The 25,666-nt window shown below is 35.1% G+C and overlaps 1 protein-coding gene across 1 annotated transcript in view; it reads right to left on the bottom strand.

Moving 5' to 3' along the window:
• LOC136038108 (mediator of RNA polymerase II transcription subunit 19-like) overlaps positions 1-24,246 on the bottom strand; it is a 37,749-nt gene extending 13,503 nt beyond the window's left edge. Inside the window, exons 1-3 of the mRNA XM_065721123.1 lie at positions 24,019-24,246; positions 6,746-6,902; positions 1,138-1,237 (exon numbers count right to left, since the gene is read on the bottom strand). Coding sequence (XP_065577195.1) covers positions 1,138-1,237; positions 6,746-6,902; positions 24,019-24,190 — 429 coding nt within the window. The 5' untranslated portion in view covers positions 24,191-24,246. The remainder of the gene's footprint in view (positions 1-1,137; positions 1,238-6,745; positions 6,903-24,018) is intronic.
• Positions 24,247-25,666: the final 1,420 nt, after the last annotated feature.

Here is a 25,666-nt window from a genome sequence, read left to right as displayed (position 1 = left end):
AATAGGCCTGGGCCTAGGGGCTAACAATGCCAGAGGCGCAATTAATTATCAGTGAGTGATTTTTCCTTAACAAACCGGACTGGTGTGATTTCTCGTCTAAGTGCCAGATGCACTCCCCTACCGAGCTGCCTATTCACAGAAAAGTGATTTTAAAACATCAAAGGAATTCCGTGGCCTGTCAGACTGCCAGATGTCTCTCAAGAATGGCAGTTGAGAGTTCGGTGTCACTTCTCTCTTTCATTATTTTTGGCTCATCAGTTGTGTTCTATTCAGTGCTTGTACTATCCCCAAATTTAGTTACGATTGTTTCTTTAATTTTGTTCGTTTTGGGTTTCACTTATTCTTTAGTAGTAATTTTTGGTCGTTTTGTGTTTGAATCATAATAGATTTTTATTTCTGCTGATCTTAAGTTTGACACAGCCTTTAATTTTCTTTGAAAAACTTCTTTTTCGGAAATTATTTTTCATTAACTTAAAAAAATGAGGATGTGTAGAATGTGTAAAAACAAAAAGAAGAGGTTAGTCACAAAGCTAGATTGAAAAGGTAATGGGGTAAAAGGTAGATGTCTCCCAAGAATGGCAGTGGAGAGTTCAGTATCCCCTCTCTCTTTCATTACTTTTTGTTCATCAGTTGCAGTCTATTCAGTGCTTCCACTATCCCCTAACGTTGGATGATTTCCCCGGAAATCACACAAAAACGGAGCAGCAAAAACGCTTGGGCCAAGAAGCGTCAAAGCTTTATATCCGGCCCTGAGCGAAGCGTGGAAGAACCATCACCCTTTTGGTAATCAAAGTAGATGCAAAGTTTGAAATTTTTGGAATTACCATTTAAAGCGCTACAGTTATGAATTTTCATTATATTGGTGGAAAAAACAAGTTATCTTAGTCAAAAATTACATTAAGCAACAAATCATTGATCCCCAAAGAAAGGACATCTCTTTTAGAAAATGAGTTAAAAATTCATTAAGGTTCCACAAAAACGTTTTCTTTTACTGGTTACACTTTCAGAGGAGGTACAGGATATCACTTAGCATGGAGTTAGTTCGTGAAGAAAGTGTATACCACTTGCCCCCCATCCCTTGAAATATATTCAGCCCACTCACTACTCACTAAGAATAGTATTTAAATAATTCCTTACCACTCCAGGATGCAGACGAAAGCCTGTGAGCTGAAGAGAGTTCAAGGGATGTAGCTCTTTTCCTCCAATAGGTGGCTTTTCAATCAAAAGACGAAGGGAGCTGAAAATCATAAATATTTTATTGATCACAGAAAATTATATATAAGAAGATGAGGAGTGCAAAAAATTACAGTGGAGTATACACTGTAAGTCATAACGATGGGTACATGAAGACTGACGTGGCTGCTCAAAGAATGGAATATCTAAAAAGCAGTGAGGAGGAAAAGTACCTTTGTTAGCTCAACATCATTCTGTGAGCGTTCCTGCTCAGAGCAGAACAATCATTTCGGTGAGTGGTTTAACTACTATTCCCAATCCCTTTAGAATAAAAATAGTTTTGCTTGCTGTTCCTGAACAACGTGGAACATTAATCAGAAGTAGAGGAATAGACCTCGTATCTAGACATGATTCCATCTTTCTTCCATTCCTAAAAAATCCTAACAATCTTTAAAATTTGCAAGTATTTGGTCCCGAATTACTGACTATTTTTGTTTTAACCTAACCTAAGGTCTATCATGCTTGGTGAGTAGGTTAGGGAATAGTAACTACTAGAGTTTCGCGAAAAATTGAAGAGGAACTTCAAACTAGTTTTCAAACTTAAAGTATTGGAAGATATATACTCGTTTTTTCTTCTAGTCTGGAAAGCAGAATGATGATGATGATGATGATTGATTAACCGTCCTCTCTTGTCTGATGACCTTAGGACGTCTTTCTTTGGGTTGATTTACTTATACTGCTGTTGCTCTTCCAATCTTCTTCAAAAATTTTGTCATGAGCTTGACTGCCTCGACTGCCAGCTTGTCATCTTCTATGTCCCCTAGTAACACAGTTGCACTGAGTGGTTTATCATCCCACCGTTTTAATCTTTTCTCCGACTCTCGTTTCTTCCTACTTATCCCTTGCCGTTTGCTTTCAAATTTCTTCGCGTGGAAAGCAGAATCAACACCTATTGCGTCAAAATTAAAAGCCACCATAAGTAATCCACCTGCATGGTTATTCATGGTGCAACTAGCAAAAATTTCTAAATTTTTTGCCAAAAATGTCCTCTACTGCTCTGAGAAAATCGGGAAGAATTTAAATTGGCCAAATAAGGCATAAAAAAAAATTCTAGTTTTACCTGACTTTACCTTGACTTTGAGCAGCGTTGACATATAGATTTCCTAACAAATTTGGCTCAATCCCACAAAAAATATTTGGCAAAACATTTTTGCAACTCTAAATATATAAAAGAAACTTCAAATATGCTTTTATCTCTAAGCAAATTAGAAATTAAGAAGTGATTTTCTTCCCTGTAATCCAAGGAGGTGGAAATTTTGAAGACTAATAATGAAAGGGTCTGCTAGTGGCAATATATTTTCATTGTCTATATATCAATATATGTCAATACATTTTATAAAAAGACAAATTTGTATGCCAAATAACTGGTGCTTTCATTTTTCAACTTTTGATTTTTTTTTCGGTTACCAGACAAAAAAAAACAATGAGATTTTACTTTTTAGGATATTTAGAGAAAAGGATCTTTGACGAAAAGTTTTATCTGAATAATGATTTTACTAGTTTTTGAAACTTACAGTGAATTTCGTACTTACAAAATTTCATGCGGACATTTTATTACGTTCGTGGACCACGAACCAAAACTGTCTCATCAAAACATAAAGAAAGAAAAAGATCAAAAATGGGGTTTTTAAAGGCCAAATGAAAATACTGAAAAAAACACAGAAAGCGAATATTTCGAGAGAACAACTACCTCTCATCTTCAACGAGGATAAAATAACATGATCAAGGAAAGAACAAAACAAAAAAAGGCCCGGAAAGTACAACAAAACCAATGAAAAGCGACAAAAAATTAAACACAATTCAATAAAAGACCGAAAATTAAAAGAATTAAAATCAAATACCTAAGAAACAATAAAGTGAGTTATTCGCCAATACCCGCGGTTTGCCCAAATTCTAAACAAATTTGAACTGCCAACAACGGATACTAACAAACAACTTGTTTGTTGCAGAAACTAAGGATTTATATCGATTTAGTCTTTATGATTTATTATTGCAGTTGTGAACGTCTCTATATTGAAGTCAGACAAAAATCACCTTGACTTATCCAATCAGAATATATAAAAATCCTAGATGCCACGAATTTGTCTGTTCTCCCGTGAGATTGTCCACTCTAGATGCTCATGCTACAGCAATATTCCACTCTACATGCTCTAATACAAATTCCACTCGACAAAGATTCACAAGCATGACAAATGCTAAAATACTAAATGAGAAGGGTTTTTTGTTCAATTTCGCCATGAACAATAGAACAAGGGAAAGGTTAATAATACATAGCAACAAAATTTGGTCTCTACCGCACGAACGTGCTGTGGAGAAAAACCAAATTGCAAACAAAACATCAACGAATAGCCTTGGATCAATCCCTTTAATAACGACGACTAATGCCTGCCCAAGGAAAAGATTTTTGACTGCTAAGAAAAAGCTTAAACTCGGTTTCTGGAACGTAAGTACCATGTCACAGCTCCCAAAGACGGAACAAGTCATAAAGCAGATGATTCAATATAAAAATAATATCCTAGCTCTTTATGAAGTACGATGGACAGGTATGGGCCAAAAACGAATAGACAAAGATCATAGTATTATATACAGCGGCAACGATACAAGAGATCAAGGAGTTTCCCTTCTGCTGACACATGTTCCTGTCAAAGCTATGATATGTTGGACCCCAATATCATCACGAATAATAACGGCTAGATTCCCCGGTTACTACGCGAAACTGTCTGTAGTAGCACGTTATGCCTCCACGAATGACATGACGACTCCACGTTACGCCTCCACACATCAACAGAGGATAAGCAGAGTTTCTACAATGAATAAGTAGGTATTTACAAACACATACCAAGACATGATGTGCTCTGCCTGTTGGGAGATCTAAACGCCAAAATTGGAAATGATTGCACTTTCTGTCTGGAGGTCCTCAGAAAGCATGGTAGTGGAGAACGAAACGAAAATGGGAAATTACTGATTGATCTTGCCCTTTTACATGATCGGGGGATAGGGGGAAGTCTTTTTCCTCATCTAGACATAAATAAATACTCCTGGACGGTCGAACAAGAAACCTGATATATAAATAACATGATGGTCGAATAAGAAACCAAATTGATCACTGTCTCATTAATAGGAAATGGCGATCAAGCCTGCAAGATGTCAGAGCTCATAGAGGATCAGATGTAGGATGTGATCACAATTTAATGATAGCCACACTTCTCTTTCAACTAAAGAAGCATACGGGAAGGTGCTTACTACCTGCAAAACCACTTTTCGAATCAGCAAAGCTAAAGGACAAAGAAATGAATACGCTGTTCAGTATTAAACTATTCAATATGTTTGAAACACTTCTTCTGCCCGAAGATAGAGATTGTGAGACAGTATGGTAGAATATGAAGACATGCTATCTAGAAGTGGCGGAATCAACAATTGGGTACCGTCCAAAACTGAATGATGAATGGCTCTCCCTAAAGACGTGAGACCTGATCGCTGAAACGAAAAAGATAAAAAGCCAACTCCTGGATGCCCATGTACCGAGTGCACAAACACACAAGCAAAGCGATTATAGGAGGATTGATAAAGAAATCAAGAAAAATGTACGGGCAGATGAGAGAAACTACATTGAGAAAAAAGTAATACACGCTGAAGATGCACCAAAGAGAGGAGACTCTATCACCGAGCGATCGGCTATGGATGAAACATGGCCAACCCTTTTGAAATACTTTTGAATAGACCACCACCTGGTGAGCTTCTAGACGTACCCTCTATAGCCGTCCTCAAGCTTGAAATCAATACAAAACCCCGACTCTTAATAAATTACTAACAGCCGAAAAGAATTTAAAAACGGCAAGGCACCAGGCGAAGATCGTATCACGTCGGATTTGATAAAGGCATCAACCAGTTCATGCATATCTATATGGCTGTCCTTGTTCCCAAAAAATTGGATGACACAAAAAGTACCAACAGATTGGAGGCCAAGCATACTCATAAAACTCGTCAAAAAAGGCGATAAGACACTACCTAGGAATTCGAGAAACATTAGTCTCATATCCATACCTGGCAAACTTCATGTACTAATAATCCTCCATAGAATACAGAGTCCACCCAACAAGTACTTGAGAGAAGAATAACATGGCTTTAGACCAGGACGTTCATGTACCGAATTGATCCTCACCCTAAGGGTGTTAATAGATGATAGCCAAGAGTGACAAAAAAATTGTACATGGCTTTGAAAAGGCCTTTGACTCGCTGCATTGCAAGAATCTATACTACTAATCCTTTATGGGATCCCTGAGAAGTTAGTAGCCCTCATAATAGCTTTATACGAAGACTGAATGTTGTGTTAAAACAACAGAAGGAAGGACAAGATATTTTCGTGCCCTTTCTGGTATTAAACAAGAATGTATTTTGTCACCTTTCCTGCTTGCCCTAGCCATTGACCATCTGCTCTGTAACACCGGCACCAAAAGCATACAATTAAACGTGGAACACCAAATTAATGATTTAGACTTTGCCGATTATATCACGCTCATTGAGCCCTGTAAACAAAGACTACAAGTATTATTTGAAGCTGTACGTGACAGAGGCCGACTTATGGGACTAAGAATCAATGATGATGAAATTAAAGTATTTTTATATGGAAGTAACGGATTCACTTCTACATCTGAGATGCGATAACCAGGACATTGAGCAGGTTCTAGAATTTAAATACCTTGGGAGCACAGTGATAAATACGGGATCAATTGAAAATTATATATTAGTACATTCAATAGACTGAAACCAGTATAGAGGTCGCAGAATTTTCTCCCTCCAACTCAAACTTCTTCTATTCTATAGCAACTTCATCCTCGTCCAGTTATATGCTGCTGAAACCTGGCATCTGAATACCACACAAAAAGGCGCCGGAGAATACTAAACATCCATTGGGCACAAAAAATCTCTAATGCACCTATCAGACGGACCTGCAAAACATAAATACTTCCCTTCAACCGGCGTGGGGATATTTTCTTGGTGCGGCGCACATGAGGGAGGACTGGTGGCTTCTCTTGGACGCCTGGGCGCCACCAGAAGCACAGGAGGACCTAAGGTATAGGGTAAGGAATCGATAGAGTCCACATAAATACCAGCGATACAGCTCTAAATGGATGTACAGTGCTGAATACAGAAGTTTTCCCATTGTTTATACACCTTGTGAACTTGTAGAACTGTCAACTTTGTAAATTTATACAAACAGCAAACACAATATGTGAACATTTTACTAATAAAATTATAAAGAAAAATACAAATTCAATTATTAAATTTTTTTCTTTCTAATCAAAAAGTCATTTTTCTTTATACTGGGCAATCATGTGAGACACTCCCTTTTCTCAGATATTACCTTTTGCTTTCTCTCCTTCCCTTTTCCCTCTTCACTTTCAGATTCTTCTGCTTCTAAAATTGAACAGCTATTTTAATGTTATTTCCTATTCCTTTTCTGTTGGATTACAACCCGTATCTTCTAATATATAAAAGCGAGTAGATTTACCTATTGTCTTTATCTCCTGGCATGTCTATTGCTCCTGGTAAAGTGGGAAGAAATGATGACAATGCATCTTTTACTTTTTTACCACTGAATTTGTTGTACGCATGCTCTAGGTTATTAAAAGCCATCAGATTTGCAGCTCCAGTTAATGAATTTTCAGCTAAAATAAAAGCAAAAGGAATTATTACTCAAAACAAAATAGAGAATCAAATTGTTTTGAAACATTAAACAAAATATCAAAATCAATTACTTCTGTGGGTTCAGTTTAGGAATTTCCTGCTCAGATAGATAGATAAAAGCAAATAGAATAATTAATGAAAAAAAGAAAAAACATTGAATTTGGAACACCGGTAAAGGAACTATGAGCTAAATTAAAAGTCAAGTAGAATTATCACCCATACTACAAATAGAAACTACAAAATGTGCACCATTTTCCCGTTTTTAGTCCATTTGTAAAACGTGGTGTTTTAAAAGCTTTATTTTTATAATTTCAGAATCATACAATATCTGGTACATGAATATACAGCACAACCTCATGATAAAAAACCTCAGTAGTTAGGACTCCTGGATATACCGAAGTTTACTTTCTCTATTATGTAAATTTTACCTCTACATACTGAAGTAGTTGTGGTAAATATCGCAATAGTTATTGGGCGGCTTTTACTCCTGTCTTCAAATGAAAAAATTATGAGTTACTCGGCAGTTCAATTGATCCCTGTATTGCCTGATGACTCGAAGTCACATTAACAGGTTGACAAACACCCTTTCAGATAGCATTTTTTAATATTGCACACCAAGATAATAAAACGTATTTACTTAGGGTACACAGTATGTATTCTGTGTATTTGTCTTGAACCTTGCAATACTACTAATAAGTCACCACAGCACCAAGCCACCTGAGGCCAACAGAGCTACGCACACTCCTCCATCCCAACCTATTCACACCGTCCCTTTTAAACCCTCTCAGGAAGAATCATTTCCTTTAAATCTTTCGTTACGACATCCTCCCACCCCAGACGAGGACGAACTGCTTTCCGTTAAGCCCTAGAAGGTTGGCCAAAAAGAAAAATCTTCGGCAATCTGTCATCGTTTATCCGCACGGCGTACCTTAGTCTTCTGAATTTTTCTTTCATTATAGCCCTAGAAAGCAGGGTTGAACCACATTCTCGTATAGTCTACTGTTTGAAATACGGTCAGTCAGCCGGGTGCCCAGAACATTGCGTAGGCAATTTCTCTGGAAAACATCTACCAAATCTTCATCCACTTTTCGCAGCACCCATGCTTAAGAGCCATATTTGACCTGTGTCATCACTGTACCTTCCAATATTCTAATTTGGGTTTGCAGACTTATCTTCCTATTCTTTAACATCTTCACTGCTCCTACCGTCTTTACTAATAATACTACCAAGGTAAGTCAAGCTGCCCACCTGATGAATCTTTTCGCTACCCAACGTCACCTTTTCTTCTTCATTTATTCCTAGCCTTCTTAACATTAATTTTCAAACCTATTCTAGCACTCTGAACTCGCAAAATCTCTAAAAGTTTATTCTTTTTGCCCACATCTTCGTCTAGGATGCTTAAATCATGAACATAATCTAAGTCCAGGAGAGTTTTTCCTCCCCATTTGATTCCATGGTGTCCCTTTCTTTTTCTTGTGATCTGTAAGAAAAAGTCTACCAAAATGATCCATATAATGGGGGATAGAACACAGCCCTGCTAAGTCCTGATTTAATACAAAACCAGCTGCCAACCTCATTTCCTACCTTAACCACAGCAGCGGTTATTCTCATATATATTCTCATATATAGCACTAATCACTTTAATGTATTTGCCTGGTATACCATATAAGGATAAGACCTTTTTTACAGCTTCTCTCAGTCTAAAAAGTATCCTTTTACTAAGTAATATGCTACCTACAGCGACCAGACTTATTTCTCAATAATTACCACACCTTTTTATCACCTTTCTTATACAGTGGTTTAATTATAGTTTTCCTAAAATCATTAGATACTTTCCCTTTTTCAAAAATCATGTTCATAATCTTCAGTAACCTATTTCTAACCTCAGAGCCCCCATATTTAAGAAACTCATTTACCACACCATCAGCACCTCGAGCCTTATTATTTTTTAATCCTTTTAGTACTGTCACTAATTCTTCTTCAAAAAACAAACCTTCTTTCATATCGAAGGTATCACAAACTTTTTTATTTTCCTCTATATCTTTTCCAGCAACTTTATCTTGGTTTAGCACATTCTCAAAATGTTCTGTCCATTTCTCTTTAACTTTTTTCTTATCACTAATTATGGCCTTGTTCCAATCTTTAACTGGGGTAAGTCCAGATTGACTACTCCCCCTCAATTTATTAACATGCCAGTACAATATCTTACTATTATGCGGTCTAGCTGCATCTTCCAGGTCCTCGGCAATTTTATCCATGGCCTCCAGTTCATATCTCCTTAGTTCATATTAAAATGCTTTCTCCACTTTCTTTACATTCCTTTTGTTTTCATATGATCCATCACTCAGAAACCCCTCCTCTTCTCATTAAACATAAAGCTTTTTCACAAATCTTCCTTGCTGCAGACCTAACTTTCATCCCTAAGATTTCAAATCATCAGCAATTTCAAATATTGTTTTTCGAAGATTATTTCAACCATCTTCCAAATTGTCAAATTTTAAACTCTCAAAATATTCAACTGCTCCTGGAGAGTTCTCAAATTTTGATCCTGTAGTCTACCAACATTTTAATTTCCCGGGAGGTAGTTACCCTTCTGAAATTTCAGCTTTAAATTAACCCTAGACACTACTAGATTGTGTTCTTTACTTTTAACATCAATAACAGCACTCCTATACACCCTATTATATTGTATTGATCTTACCAGTATTCCAATTATTCCAGTACTACAATAGCCGATACCCTGAACTTTTTAGTCATAAAATGAGCAATTAGTATTCCAAAATTTGGCGGTTTTTATACATGTCAAATCGCCACATTATATCGAAGCTTTGAATAAAAACCTCTATAGATCAAAGAAAGCTTAGCATTCATACTGAGACTAGAAGAATACACATGGAAGCAGCATAGGGACCCAAATTGTAGCCTTAGCAACTTGACTAAAGAAACTTTGCAATACCTTCTCTTTGAATGCATTGCAAGTACTCCTGGAATTTATAAACCGCATGCCATATGTCAAAATTTTTAACTTTCATTAGATATCAACCTGATTCTGGATCTTCCTTTATCAGCTTCCATTGAAAAGAAGTTTTAAAGAGAGGCAATCGATGTGTTAATAAATTTAGATTGAGAGATTTGCTTTGAGAGTTCGTACAGAAGAGAGCTTGAGCAAGCAGCTAGATCCGTATTGGTACCAACCGGCCTGTAGGCCTTAAACTGCTGGGGACAGGCCGCTTCAGTACATCCACTTTCCACAAGTCAATCAAAAACTGTATTATGCATTTAGCTATAGTTGTATAGTGTATTTTTTTAATTGCCTTATGGTAGTGAAAATGTGGAAAATGAGTGAAAAAGTGCAGTTGGGAGCCGAAAGGAGCCCAGGTGCTTTTTTTAAGAAGAAGAGAAAGAAAATTCTTTAAAAGAAGACGTTTATCAGTAACCAGTATATTCAATCGATCTCTGTATTGGACAATGACCGGGAACCACAATAACAGGTAGGCAAACAACCTTTTCAGAATTTTGTAAAACTAATGTTTAGTTTTTTTTGTATTTTGGTAAGTGGACTAACATTACACACTAAGAAAAGAAAAAAGTATTTACTGTAGGTATATTTTGTTAGGCTCTGCTTTTCGTCTTCTCGATACCAAAGTGTGAACCATGGATGCTTTTCAATTTAATGACGTGCAAGCTTAATGGGATAACAAGATAGTAATCTTTCATGATGATGTCATCAACAACGCTGAGGTTACTTTTTACTGACCAGAATTTAGCTACGGGTGACGGAACTTTTTTGGCCCAGCCTTCTTCTACCATTTTCCGCAGAATCCTCGGCAATGGATCTTCGATCGTTTCTTGTCTCAACTCGGATAGCTTTTCTTGACTGATTGGTAGCAGTTTCAAAACCAAATGTACATAGTATTCAACTTTTGTGTGAAACAAAGTTTCCTTGGTTTCTAAGTGGATCTGGGAGAGGGTATTTGGGATCAGGTTTTCAGTTCCTGGTCGATATTTTATACTTAAATCGTAGGGTTGCAGATGTAACAGCATTATTTGAAGTCCTGGCAATTACTTATTGATTTGGCGATTGAGGATTGTTTCCAGGGATTTGTGGTCGCTGATAACTTAGAAGTGACGGTCATAGAGATACTGATGAAAATGGTGACATCCAAAAACAGTGGCATACAGCTCCTTTTCGACTTGCAAGTATCTCTACTCTGTTTCATTTCATCGATTTCGATGCGAATGAAACAATTTTATTTTCTTGAAGTAGGACAGCACCAAGTCCTGATTTGGAAGCATCAACTTGGATCTCTATCTGACTTTTCGCAAAATTAAATGGGAGGGGTAGGCAGCACACAAGAGGAGGGATTGCAAATCTTCAGTTAAGGATGTCCGACAATGGAGATTACAATAGTCTCCTTGTTATAGTACTCAGCCTTTTTACTCTGGAATGGCCCCAAAAAGTGCCATGTCAGAATGGCACTTTACAACGTAATAATGAAGACAAATTTATAAAATGCAACAGCATTTAATTGAGCCTTTAAACCCTCTGGAATCTTATGGAAGCCTACAAGCATTTGTAGAAAAAAAAATCAAACCTAACAAAATATATAATGCCAACAATTATGACAAAATCTATTGGCTCTTTTAGAATTCATATTCCCTGGCATTTTGATCCTCTTTGGGCAAAAATTGAGGTTTTGTAACATAGAACATAAAAAAAAAACTTTTTCACATACTAACGAATAGCCTGTACAGTGCAGATACCAATCTACTGATTCTCTGCCTTTGGCCAGGAGTGAAATGTGTGGACGGAGGCAAATCATCCAATACTTCCTGTGTTTTTCCTAGATTTCTCCAAGTACCCATTTGGAGTTGGGTCGTTTCTAGCTGACCTTACAGATTTGCACCACTGGCTACCATTACAAGCCAAATAATTAGCAACATGAGGAATCAAACCCCTGCCTTATGGACACAGATTTTCAAGTCTAGCATGCCAACCACTCAGCTAGTAGGGCTCATTGTGACAAAAAAAAATGCCACTGGATTGTAAAATGTCCAAACCCTTCTGTTTTGGGTTTTAGGCCATGAAAAATTGGCTGGTTACCTTATAAATCTTGTGGTCTGATGTTTTGGCTCTCATTGATGTTGCAAGGCAGAAAACAAAACATTGCTATGGTTTTGATGGGGGGCTCAGAGCTCCAGTATAGGGTTTTAAACCAAGGTATATCAAAGTGGCTATCCTATAATTTTTATTCTCTAGGAATTGACATTTGGTGGCAGAAAACACCACTTTGCCGTGGCAAAATCTCTTCTGTTTCTCAAAACGGCATTATGTATATATAGAAATCTCCTTTGAAATGAGCCCTCTCCCAATATTCAAAATGGCTACTTTGATTAAGTTACCTTTCAGAAAAAAAGGAGAGACGTCAGTGATCTCCATGCAAAAAAAAGTGATTTTCCTTGTTCAAGGTAAGGGGCTGTAATTCCCCTATGTAGGCTTTTCAAGGATGGGAATTCCAATGGTGTCTTTTTCTTTTCAACCCCACGCCATTTTTGAGGGGGTTTTTGGCTCTTTTCGAAATTCCTTTAAATTTGTTTTTACTTTAAAATTTTGTGATTAAGATTAGTCAAAACAATAGTTACCATAACTGCATTAGCAAAAAATGACAATTTTTTAGCTAGACGTTTTTTTAAAACACCTCTTTAAACTCTTGATTACTATAGGCCACGGTTTTCTCTTTACTAGGTACCTTTCTTTACCATTCCTATGCACCCTACCATTCCTGAATTGACTAGAAATGGTAATCTTTTCACTAGATATTTTTTCTTAAAAACACATTTTTCCCTACTACAGGCCATGGATTGCTCTTTATGGTTTCCAAAATTTCCGCTTCCCCCTCCATCCCAATGTACCCAGATATGATCCGAATTGAAAATGGAGCATCTGAGGCATGAGATCTTTCTATGCATGAAGTATCATTAAGATCCAATCACCCATTCATAAAATAAGCATACATCAATTTTTACGATTTCCTCTCCCTCAAACCCCTTCCCCCCAATGGTCGAATCAAGGAAACGACTGTTATCACGTCAATTTATGCTGGTCCCTGACATACCTACCAATTTTCATTGTCCTAGCAAATCCAGAAGCAACAAACTTGCCAAAGCACTAGACCCCCCCTCAACTCCCCCAAAGAGAGTGAATACGGGCCGGTTATTTCAATTACGTATCTAGGACTCGTGCTTATTCTTCCCACCAAGTTTCATCCCAATCTCTCCACTGCAAGTGTTTTCCAAGATTTCCGAATCGCCCCTCCAATTCCCCCCAATGTCACCAGATCTAGTCAGGATTTAAACTAAGAGCTCTGAGACACGATGTCCTTCTAAATATCAAATTTCATTGAGATCCAATAATCTGTTGTTAAAATAAGTTAAAAGTAATGTAATCTAAAAATACCTCATTTTTTTGAATTTTATGAATTAACCATCCCCCAACGTTAATAAAAATTAGTCAATAAAGAGGTCAATAAAAATGCATAACTGTAGGAAAACAAGTGAACTACTACTGAGATCTTTTTTTTGTAATCTTGGAGACCAAAAGTTTTACCGGATCTTGAAGTAAAGCAGTGAATCAGAGACAAGAGAGGGACAAATGTTTTCTCCATAAGGGTTTAGTACTGCATCTGTTGAAAAAGGAGATTCAAAACATGAATCTATACACTACCATTTTTGGGCACAGTTACCATTAAAAGACACCTATAAGCAGGCCAGTACCAATACACCAAATAACTCTATTAAAAACCCAACTCAAATGACATAGTTGCCCAATAGAGAATTAATAATACTTTTGTACAGGCCTTTTTCAGTTCATTCAATGCTCTCGTCAGAGTAAGACGCATTTAAGACCTCTGTGTGGATTTATGTGAAAATATTATTTCATGAACTTTTGGATACTCATTCAATGCTGAAAACATTATTTCAAGAACTGTTGGATATATAGTAATACGTATTAGTATTTGGATATTAGTACAATTTTAATGTACAATGGGACGTAAAAGGAAAAATCCAAAACGAGAAGGTATGAATATTTCATTAGACACTCAGATGATTAAATAAAAAAAAACAAGTTTTTTTTAACTGAAAGTAAGGAGCGACATTAAAACTTAAAACGAACATAAATTACTTCGTATATCAAAGGGGCTGGTCCCTCCTCAACGCCCCGCTCTTTACGCTAAAGTTTGACACTTTCTCACAACTCTACTTTTTAAAACAGTAAAAAACTTTAGCGTAAAGAGCGGGGCGTTGAGGAGGGACCAGCCCCTTTCATATACGAAGTAATTTCTGTTCGTTTTAAGTTTTAATGTCGCTCCTTACTTTCAGTTAAAAAAAACTTGTTTTTTATTTAATTTCTGAACGATTTTGAATTAATGTATGTTTTGATTTTGGCTCTCCGCAGATGAGTAATTAAAACGAAATTTGCATATTTATTTTTTTAGCTAAATGGCTTTCTCATAGTTTTGATCGAATGATTTTGGGAAAAAATGAGCGGTGGAGGAGGCCTAGTCCCCCTCCCGTTTTTTGGTTACTTAAAAAGGCAACTAGAACATTTAAATTTTTACAAACGTTTTTATTAGTAAACTAGCTGTTGGGGTGGCGCTTCGCGCCACCCTAACAGCGCCAACTTCGCGCCAAGCGCCCCCGCACGCTTAAGTCGTTACGCGCCATTGTAGTTGTGTCCCTATGTCCCACCTGTGAATATAGATATATATATATATATATATATATATATATATATATATATATATATATATATATATATATATATATATATATATATATATATATATATATATATATGTTTTTAACTACGTAAAACTTGCGAATATACAATATTCTTTGCTGTCCCATTGTCTGTGCATATAAATAGATTGTCAGGTTTACCGACTCTTGAACATGCAACATATAATGGTCCATGGGAAAACAATCCGTATTCAGATCTATACCTCATGATTCTAATGATTGCCCTTGAGCTTTGTTGATGGTGATTGCTAATCGACGATTCCCTGTGTCGCCGTCGTCATTTATATATCCCCCTGTGCCCCCCGGCGTCCCCGTTGTAGTTGTGTCCCTGTGTCCGGTCGTCATTTATATTCCCTGTGTCCCGGTCGTCATTTGTGTCCCGGTGTCCCAGTCTGTGATTTCTCTTTGAGGGTCCCGGGCGTCATTTATATTCCTTGTGTCCCGGTCGTCATTTGTGTCCCGGTGTCCCGGTCTGTATATACATTCGTTTTTGAATTGGTCTTTTTTTTAGGTTTTAGTTTTTTACCTTTTTTAGTTTTTTTAGTTATACCTCATGATTCTAATGATTGCCCTTGAGCTTTGTTGATGGTGATTGCTAATCGAACATTCCCTGTGTCCCCGTCGTCATTTATATATCCCCCTGTGCCCCCCTGCGTCCCTGTTGTAGTTGTGTCCCTGTGTCCCGGTCGTCATTTATATTCCCTGTGTCCCGGACGTCGTTTGTATCCCGGTGTCCCGGTCTGTATATACATTCGTTTTTGAAATGGTATATGATGAAATAAATTTTTGTATTTTTCCCCTTTTTTCTTTTTAGTTTTTTTTTGCTTTTTACTTTTTTTTAGTTTTTTTTTAAGTTTTTTTTTTCTTTTTAGTTTTTTTATTTTTAGTTTTTTTTATTTTTTTTTTTATTTTTTTTATTTTTTATTTTTTTATTTTTTTATTAGTTTTTTTTTCTTTTTAGTTTTCTTGTAGTTTTTACCTTTTTTTTAGTTTTTTTAGTTTTTTTTTTACTTATGTCCTGGTCGTCATTTATACTCCCTGTGTCCCGGTTGTCATTTGTGTCCTGGTGCTTTGTTGATGGTGATTGCTAATCGAACATTCCTTGTGTCCCGGTCGCTTTCTCTTTGAGTGTCCCGGTCGTCATTTATATTCCCTATGTGCCGGTGTCCCGGTCGTCATTTGTGTCCCGATGTCCCGGTCTGTAATTTCGTCAGTCGAAAACATGACGTCAGTCGACACACAAACATGACGTCACTCGACAGACACACACACACACACAGACAACTAATTTTTATATAGATAGAAGATATACATAACTTACGAATTAGCTTACGTAAAGAACTTTTGTATTCGTATGTTTTTATTACGTATATGAGGGGGTTTATTCCCTCAGCAGAACCTCGCTCTTTACAACAAAGCTTAAGTTTTGTCCCAATTCCTTAAGAATGACCCCTGAATCACAAAGGCCGTAGAATAAATAGTTGAAATTACTAAAAATACTTTAGCGTAAATAGTACATATGTCATTCCTAATAATTCATCTGATCACTGCATACTTATGGCTGATTTTTTGCGATATTTCCCGTATAATGAAAAGAAGTCGCCAAAGCGAGGAGACTTTGGGGAAAAAAAATTGTTAAAATTAAAAGAAGCACTCGGTGACGTAGGGTGGAGTTCAGTAATTGATGAAATGGATCCGGATGAATCCTTAGATAACTTTTATAATATATTGACTGAGAAGCTTGATAAATTTTGCCCGTATAGAAATCTGAAAGGAAAGAGGCATACACCAAGAAAACCAAAACTTTGGGGAAAAAAATTGTTAAAATTAAAAGAAGCACTCGGTGATGTAGGGTGGAGTTCAGTAATTGATGAAATGGATCCGGATCAATCCTTAGATAACTTTTATAATATATTGACTGAGAAGCTTGATAAATTTTGCCCGTATAGAAATCTGAAAGGAACGAGGCATACACCAAGAAAACCATGGGTAAATGCATCGCTTTTGTGGTATATTAATGAAAAAAATCGCTTATATAAAATTAAAATGAAGTATCCCACTGAAAGAAATATAATACGTTTTAAAAACTATATGAATCTGTTAGTAAGGATTCTTAGAGAAAATGAAAGAGTGTATTATGAAAATGCATTTAAAAATTCTGATTCTCCTCGAAAAACTTGGAATTTAATTAAGGAGAAAACTGGAAAAAATAAAAAGTTATCACATCCTGAGGTATTAATTAATACAAATGGTGTAGAAGTTTGAGAACCGCAAGATGTTGCTAATATGTTTAGTGATTATTTTGCTGGTGTTGGTCAAGCGATTGTTTCAGCAGGAATATCCGATTGTTTCAGCAGGAATTCCATAAGATTATCAAAAATATAAAAAACGGTAATTCAGTGAGACATGATGAATTATCAACAAATTTGTTAAAGAGCCTGCCGGAGTTATTTTTGAACCACTTATCCACATTGTCAATTTGAGTATCAATTCAGGTATATTTCCTAATAAATGGAAAATTGCCTGAGTAATTCCGTTGTATAAACAAGGCGATAAATCTGATGTAAGTAATTATCGTCCAATTGCAATTTTATCACCATTATCTAAAGTGTTTTTACAAATTTTAAAAGAAAGGATTTCTAGCTATTTAGATAAAATAAATTTCTTTACCAAATATCAATTTGGATTTAGGGCAAACCGTTCGACAGAACAAGCAGTTGCAGCTCTTTCATTAGAAATAAATGATTGTTTAGATGATGATTTCCATGTGGCTACTGTTTTCTATGATATAAAAAAAGCATTTCACACTTTAAATCATGAAATTCTTCTTGACAAAATAATAAATTCCAGCATAAGAGGGAAAGGATTGCAAATTATTAAATCATACCTAACCGGACGCAAAATCACAGTAAAAGTCGGTGAAAAAATGACTAATTTAAAAGTCTTATTGATATTGGTGTCCCCCAGGGCTCAGTATTAGGTCCACTTTTAATTTTGATCTATATTAATGATCTTCCCCGGGGTTTGCATGAGAATATTAGCCATGAAGTTCTATTTGCAGATGATACAGCTATAACAGTTAAAGCTAGGGATTCATCGACATTGATCAGAAATCTGACTATAAGTGTTACCTCAGTTAATTGATGGTTTGTTTCTAATAATTTAGTACCAATTTTTAAGAGAACTAATTTTATGGTTTTTGGTCGTTCAAAACGTTCCACTTGAGAGATTTCTTGTCAGGAGCTACAGGTTGGTGATCAAAAAATTTGTAGGGTCCAATCATATCGTTATTTGGGAGTTTTTCTTGATCCCCTTTTGTCACTTCATAATCATATTGAGTATTTAAGATTAAAACTTGCCCAAAATATTGGGTTGATGTACCATGTGAAGAATATTTTTCCTTTTACAATTTTAAAAATAATTTACCACTCTATAATTACTTCTTATTTGAATTATTGCTCAGTTGTATATCTTAATACATTTTGGAAGCATATAAAACCCTTGCAGGTACTACAAATAGGGCAATAAGAATACTTGGAAATTTCTTACATTGACCTTCAAAACTTGAAAATGTGTTGGAGACTAAAACATTATTCCTCTTCTTAAGTTTGTTGGATTTAAATGATATACGAATATAAAATACTTTCCATATGGCATTTTCAAATCCAAAATTCTAAAAATTATTTCTATGATAAATTTCTGTTAATTATACTTCCTTGTTCAGATTGTCAGAGGTCTGGGATGTACTAAATTCCTTTTGTAAGTTCTGAAAGGTCAAGGTTTTTGATTAGGTACCAAATATCCTTCATTGCAAACAATTATGAGCTGAATGACAAAATTTTGTTTGATCCATCCCAAAAATCTCAGCTAAATTTAAAAAAGCAAATATTAAAGATTGTTTGCTAAAATTTTGATTATTCACCATTGATGATGGGAGATTAAATTATTTGATCTTCTTATTTGTGAGTTTTGTTTTTGTGTCCCTGTGTCTGGGACGGCCTCCCATGCCCCTCCTGCCCAATATTTATTTGTTTACTTATCTTTTATGAGTTTTTTTTCTATTTTGTTTGTCTTTTACCATATTATATTTTGAAACCATTATTACAATGAGATGTTGATGTTTTTTCTTCTGTTTTTGCACTGTCCCAGCCTTACGAGCTCTGCTCTCTGTTGGGGCATAATATTGTTTGTGTATTTTTTGAGCTGAATAAAGAAAAAGTTGAGTTGAGTTTTCATCTACTATATTAAAATTGGCTTTACACACCTCCTCAATATGATTATTTATTTTTAGCTGACCAAATCTGCATTTGATATTTGTGGCCAGGTGTATTATGCTGTAGCAGTCCAAAGCCATTTGTTGCAAAGCATCTGTTACATTAAAAAAAATCTACATTAAAAAAAAAAAAAAAAATAGAAATATCGCCAAAATCGCTAAAATGCCGCCAAAAAAATCTACATTACATTAAAATATTACAGATTGTCAACTCTTCTTAAAAGTTCCTGCAAATTGGTTCTCAAAATAACATTTTACTATTAAGATTAAGGAAAATAAAAATTACCATTCTTGAATAAGCTACAGACGGCAATTTTTTCTCATCATACAGTTTCTTATACAAATTTATTGATTTTTTTTTTAATTTAGGGAATCTAATTGCAGATCTTTGAAAACTCAAAGATTCAACTTCAACTTTAACTTTTTTCTTTATTCAACTTAAAAATACAAAAACAATATTATGTCCCAACAGAGAGCAGAGCTTGTAAGGCTGGGACAGTGCAAAAACATAGAAAAAACATCAAAATCTCATCATAATCATAATTCCAAAAGTTAACACGGCAAAAAACAAACAAAATAGAAAAAACACACTAAAGAGAAGCAACAGGGATAAGTAAATAAATAAATATTGGGCAGGAGAGGTGTGGGAGGCCATCCCAAGCACAGGGACACAAAAACAAAACACACAAAGAAAAAGATCAAATAATTTAATTTCCCATCATCAATGGTGAATAATCAAAATTTTAGCAAACAATCTTTAATATTTGCTTTTTTAAATTTAGCTGAGATTTTTGGGATGGATCAAACAGAATTTTATCATTCAGCTTATAATTGTTAGCAATGAAGGGTATTTGGTACCTAATCGAAAACCTTGACCTTTCAGAACTTATAAAAGGAATTTAGTACATCCCAGACCTCTGACAATCTGAACAAGGAAGTATAATTAACAGAGATTTATCATAGAAATAATTTTTAGAATTTTGGATTTTAAAATGTAATATGGAAGTATTTAATACTCGTATATATCTTTTAAATCTAACTGAGCAGCAATTCAAATAAGAAGCAATTAGAGAGTGGTAAATTATTTTTAATATGGTAAATGGAAAAATATTCTTCACATAATACATCAACCCAATATTTTGAGCAAGTTTTAATCTTAAATACTCAATAAGATTATGAACTGACAAAAGGGGATCAAGAAAAACTCCTAAATAACAATATTATTGGACCCTACAATTTTTTTTAATCACCAACCTGATGCTCCTGACAAGAAATCTCTTGAGTGGCATGTTTTGAATGACCAAAAACCATAAATTTTGGTTTTTGTAAAATTTGTTACTAGATTATTGGAAACAAACCATTGATTAACTGACGTAACACTTATAGTCAAATTTTCAATCAATGTTGATGAATCCCTAGCTTTAACTTTTATAGCTGTCTTTTCTGCAAATAGAATTGCATGGCTAATCTTCTCTTGTAAATTTCATGGAAGATGATTAATATAAATCAAAAATTAAATTGGACTTAATACTGAGCCTTAGGGGACACCAATATCAATAAGACTTTTTAAATTAGTCATTTTTTTTCACTTATATCTACTGTGACTTTGCATCCACACAGGTATGATTTAATAATTTGTAATCCTCTCCCTCTTATGCTGGAATTTATTATATTGTCAAGAAGAATTTCATGATTTAAAGTGTCAAATGCTTTTTTTATATCATAGAAAACAGTAGCCACATGGAAATCATCATCTAAAAAATCATTTATTTATAATAAAAGAGCTGCAACTGTATATTCTGTCAAACTGTTTACCATAAATCCAAATTGATATTTGGTAAAGAAATTCATTTTATCCAGATAGCTAGAAATACTGTCTTTTGAAAAGTTTTCAAACACTTTAGATAATGGCAATAAAATTGCAATTGGACAATAATTACTTACATCTGATTTATCACCTTGTTTATACAACAGAATTACTTGGGCAATTTTGCATCTACTAGGAAATATACCTGAATTGATACTCAAATTGAAAATGTGGAATGATTCCTGCTCATTAGAAAAGAGACTTCATGACCTGTCAAGGGACTTTTAGAGGTGAAAAAAGGGACCAAACTGGGATGGGATTTTGATTACTGTTCATGGTCAAAAAATTCCTTTGCTCATGAATTAGAAATGGTGGCCAATTCACCCTTAAGAATCATCATATTCATGACCCTTAAAAGGAACTCATTTTCATTGGAGATAGGCAGATGTCTTTGCTTTTCCATTTTCTTTTTGTTCAAACTTAGAAAAAAGATATATAAAAATAACTAAAAGACTAGTAACAAGTAAATACAATCCATAAGACTTCAGTTTGCAAGCTTGCAAGGGGGTCAGTTACCCCCTCAACAATTACTATATAGCAACAATTACTATATAATTACTATATAGCTATATTATCTAAAGAAGGTCTTTCAAATATATCATGCTTCAGCTTTCAAATATACCATGCTCCCAAATAGGGCCTTAAGGAACTTTCTGCACAAAAAGGGGTTTCATGGACTTATTCCAAGCCCTAGGATTGAGCAAAGTTTTTAAACTGAAAAAAAAACTTTCCTTGTATTTCATTTAAGCACAAGATCTATTTTGCAAGGTTTCAGTTTTATATAACAAAGATTTTTAAAGGTCACCAAAGGTCAGTGCTTTCTAGAAGGAGAAGATGTGGACAAATGTCAAAAGACTTTCTAGGGACATACTTTAGTCTGTAGATCCACCCCTAAAAGTTCCATTTTCTTCATCTAACCCTTTTAATATAGCAAATATTAGGTTGTTATGGCACTTAGTATTTACCAAATGACATATAACAATTGCAAATTCTGTTGGTTCCAGTTTTGCTAGTTTAGGCACTTCCAGATAAGCTAGGACAATGCAATTTGGCAGGTGTATCAGGGACCAAACCAGATTAATTTAGAAATAGCCATTTCCCCAATTCAACCATCTAGGGAGGGAGTGGGATGATGGTTAATTTGGAAAAATTAGAAAAAATGAGGTATTTTTAACTTATGAACAGATGATTAGATCTTAATGAAATCATATATTTAGAAGGACATTGTATCTCAGAGCTCTTATTTTAAATCCCAACTGGATCTGGAGATATTGGGGGGAGTTGGATGAGGAAAACTAAAATCTTGGAAAATGCTTCAAGTGGAGAGATTGGGATGAAACTTGGTGGAAAAATAAGCACAAGTCCTAGATTCATGATTGACATAGCCAAAAGATTTAGCCCTTAAAGGGTGCACAGTACCAAAAGCATAAAAAAGGCATCAAGTCATATGTTCACTTTTAACCTTGCTAAATTATGTTGTAAACTGCAAATAAACCAATTCCTTTTTCAGTAAAATTCTAGTTAATTGACTTCTTGCTATCTTGGAAAGGGTTTAGGTTAGGAAAATCAAACTTTCAGGGATGGGTCTACAGGCTAAAGTACGTCTTGGGAAGGTATTTTAAAGTACCCACCTCTACTCCTTCTCCCTCTACAGGGCTCAGAAATTTGCCTACATGACAGGTCTATACCAATTGAAATTTTGACAAAACAACATTTTACCTTAATGTTCAGTTACTAGTTGCTTTGTCTCTGCCTTTAGTTCTGAAAATGCAATTCCTGTTATTTGAATAGAATTTGAGCCATATCAATGTTTTTTTTTAATTTAGGAAATGTATTTGCATATCTTTAAAACCTTATAAAACGGAATTGGGCAAAGTTATGAAGCTGAAAACAATTTTGTTGTACTTCAATTAAGCAGAAGATCTATTTGCATGGTTTCACTTTTAGGTAAAATTATAGTTAATTGACTTCTTGCTATCTCAAAAAGGGTTTAGGTTAGGAAAATGAAACTTTCAGGGATGAATCTACAGAATAAAGTATGTCCTGGGAAGGTATTTTGAAGCAACTACCTCCACTCCTTCTCTCTCTAGAGGGCCCTGACCTTTGATGACCTTTAAAAATATGTGTGTTATAAAAGTGAAAACTTATAAAAATATGTGTGTTATAAAAGTGAAACCTTGCAAAATAGAGCTTCTGCTTAATTCAAGCAAAACAAAATTGTTTTCAGCTTCATAACTTTGCTCAATTCCATTGTATAAGGTTTTAAAGATATGCAAATACATTTCCTAAATTAAAAAAAAAACATTGATGTGGCTCAAAATTCTACTCAAATAACAGGAATTTCATTTTCAGAACTAAAGGCAAAGAAAAAGCAACTAGTAACTGAAAATTAAGGTAAAATTTGTTTTGTCAGAATTTCAATAGGTATAGACCTGTCATGTAGGCAAATTTCAGGGCTCTCTAGAGAGAGGAGTAGAGGTCAATACTTTAAAATATCTTCCCGGGACATACTTCAGCCTGTAGACCCATCCCTGAAAGTTTCATTTTTCTAACCTAAACCCTTTCTGAGATAGCAAGAAGTCAATTAACTAGAATTTTACCCACTTTTATAACACATATATTTTTAAAGGTCAGGACCCTCTAGAGGTAGAAGAAGTGGAGGTAGTTGCTTCAAAAATACCTTCCCAGGACATGCTTTAGCCTGTAGACCCATCCCTGAAAGTTTTGTTTTCCTAACCTAAACCTTTTCTGAGATAGCAAGAAGTCAATTAACTAGAATTTTACCCATTTTTCTTAACATTGTATATTAATACATATCATTTTAAGGGCTGAAAATGAAATTTTCAAAAGCAGCAATTAGTAGGCAAGCCTACTTTAAGAAAGAGCTTTAAAAGAAAGCATTAAAGAGTTTAGGCTATAAAAATTCCACTAAGCTATGTAACCTAATTGAGCTAAGTAAAGCCTATTTAAATCAAAAAACAAACTTATTAGGTCCCTGGCTACAGTTAAAATTTGGCCCCTGTTATTGTCCCCCCCCCTCTCCCAGTCCATGCTAGTTCTTTTTTTATCTGATATCTATCCTAAAACGGAAATTTAGCCTTTTTCTCTGCCTTACAACATAACTTCACTCAAAATATTACTGTTGTGGCTAACTTACATGGCTGCTCTTTAAGAAGGTAAAATGGCCCTGTGTGAAGGATTATTGGTGTCTTCCCAAGAGCAATTGTAGTCTTCAATGTCCCTGATGAAGAATCCTGGCGTGGCATACTAGGAGATCTAGAACCTGTTGGTGAAGCCTTGAATTCATACATGTTCTGGTCCATAATCATTAGAATGATAAAGATTTGATGTTTAAATAGTTAGTCTGATAGAGATATACAGAAACATTTTCTATCCAGCTAGTTCGAGACTAAAAAGTTCAAAAGAATAGGTAGCGTAGCTTAATATCCATGACCACATTAATTATGGTTATCGAAATTCAGCTACGCTATTTTCATTATTTTATTATTAGAATTGCTAATGACAAGGATTTGTATAATATTATAAGACAGCTCCTTAACCCTAAGATCAAAGGAAATGAGGTTTATTTTCAACATGCTCCAAGTCATAAAGGCAGTAAAGGCTTCCATGTTAACTCCTAGTCCTTCCTCTGACCTCAATACACGAGATATTATCAGGCAAAGATCCAATGTTAATCACAGTAAATTAATTTTGTCTCCATTTCTTACAAGATTAAATACGCTATATTACCGGCTGAAATCAGGTGCTCTTCTTCTAAATAGCTTTTTATTTAAATGGAAGCTACATCATTCCCCTTTATGCCGAGTCTGCTTTTCAGCAGATGAAACAATCCAGGATTTATTTAATTGCCAAGCTCAAAGTGAGGAGACTATTGCTCTTAAGCTTTTCTGATCCTTGGCTAAGATTCCAAATACTTATACAGCTATCCTGGATTCTAACCTGCCATGGGAAATTGATCGTAAAATATTAAAGGCAGCAAATGATATCTGAAAGAGGAGAAATATTGTTTAGTAATGATTAAAGCTTGAAGAAGTCAATTTTTAAAAGTACGTGATTTATTTATAGTATTTGATTGTGCAGAAGAGAGCGGGAATGAGTAGGAAGAGCCGTATTGGTACCGGCCGGCCTAGTACCCTTAAACTGCTGGGACAGGTAGCTCAGGTACTCGCACTTCCCACAATCAATAACAGTGTAATATTGTTCATAATTGCATATATTCATTGTTTGCAGAATGGAGGAGAACTGCACTTCCAGTGGCTTGTTTTTCTGAAGAAGAAGTCAAAGAGGTGTTAGTCCATATACCCCCCAACAATTTTTGGAACTGGTTTATTATTTTGTTTAAAATTTATTTTATTTATTGTTTATTTAGTTTAATTATTAAAACCCTAAATTTCCTGCTATGTAATAGTAAAAGTAATTAGAATTTGGCAGAACTGAAAAAAAGCTGATTACCTTTTTGCATTTACTGGAATTCATAGAATGGCTGCGAAAAGCCTCTAAAATATTTTGGATAGATTTTTCTGGAGAGTAGAAAGCAGGAAGATACATTTTCTCTTTTTGATTGTTAATAAAAAATAATTCTTTGTACAAAAATATTTGTCTTGCGCGCCGGTATTAAGTTAGACGTAAAGAGAATTTTATAGTAGAACGTTCCAAATTCATATAGCTGAATTGTTCAAAATGAAATTCAACACACTTTCGTGATAGTTCCAGCAATAGCTTAACATTATTAGTAGTAAAAATACGAAATCAGGGGGCCCTTGCTTCTTCCCCATAGCTTCTCT

Source organism: Artemia franciscana, chromosome 17, assembly GCF_032884065.1.
Source record: "Artemia franciscana chromosome 17, ASM3288406v1, whole genome shotgun sequence".
NCBI classification, from domain to species: domain Eukaryota; kingdom Metazoa; phylum Arthropoda; class Branchiopoda; order Anostraca; family Artemiidae; genus Artemia; species Artemia franciscana.
Note: the sequence above shows the minus strand (reverse complement) of the source record. Positions and strands in the feature narration are given on the sequence as shown.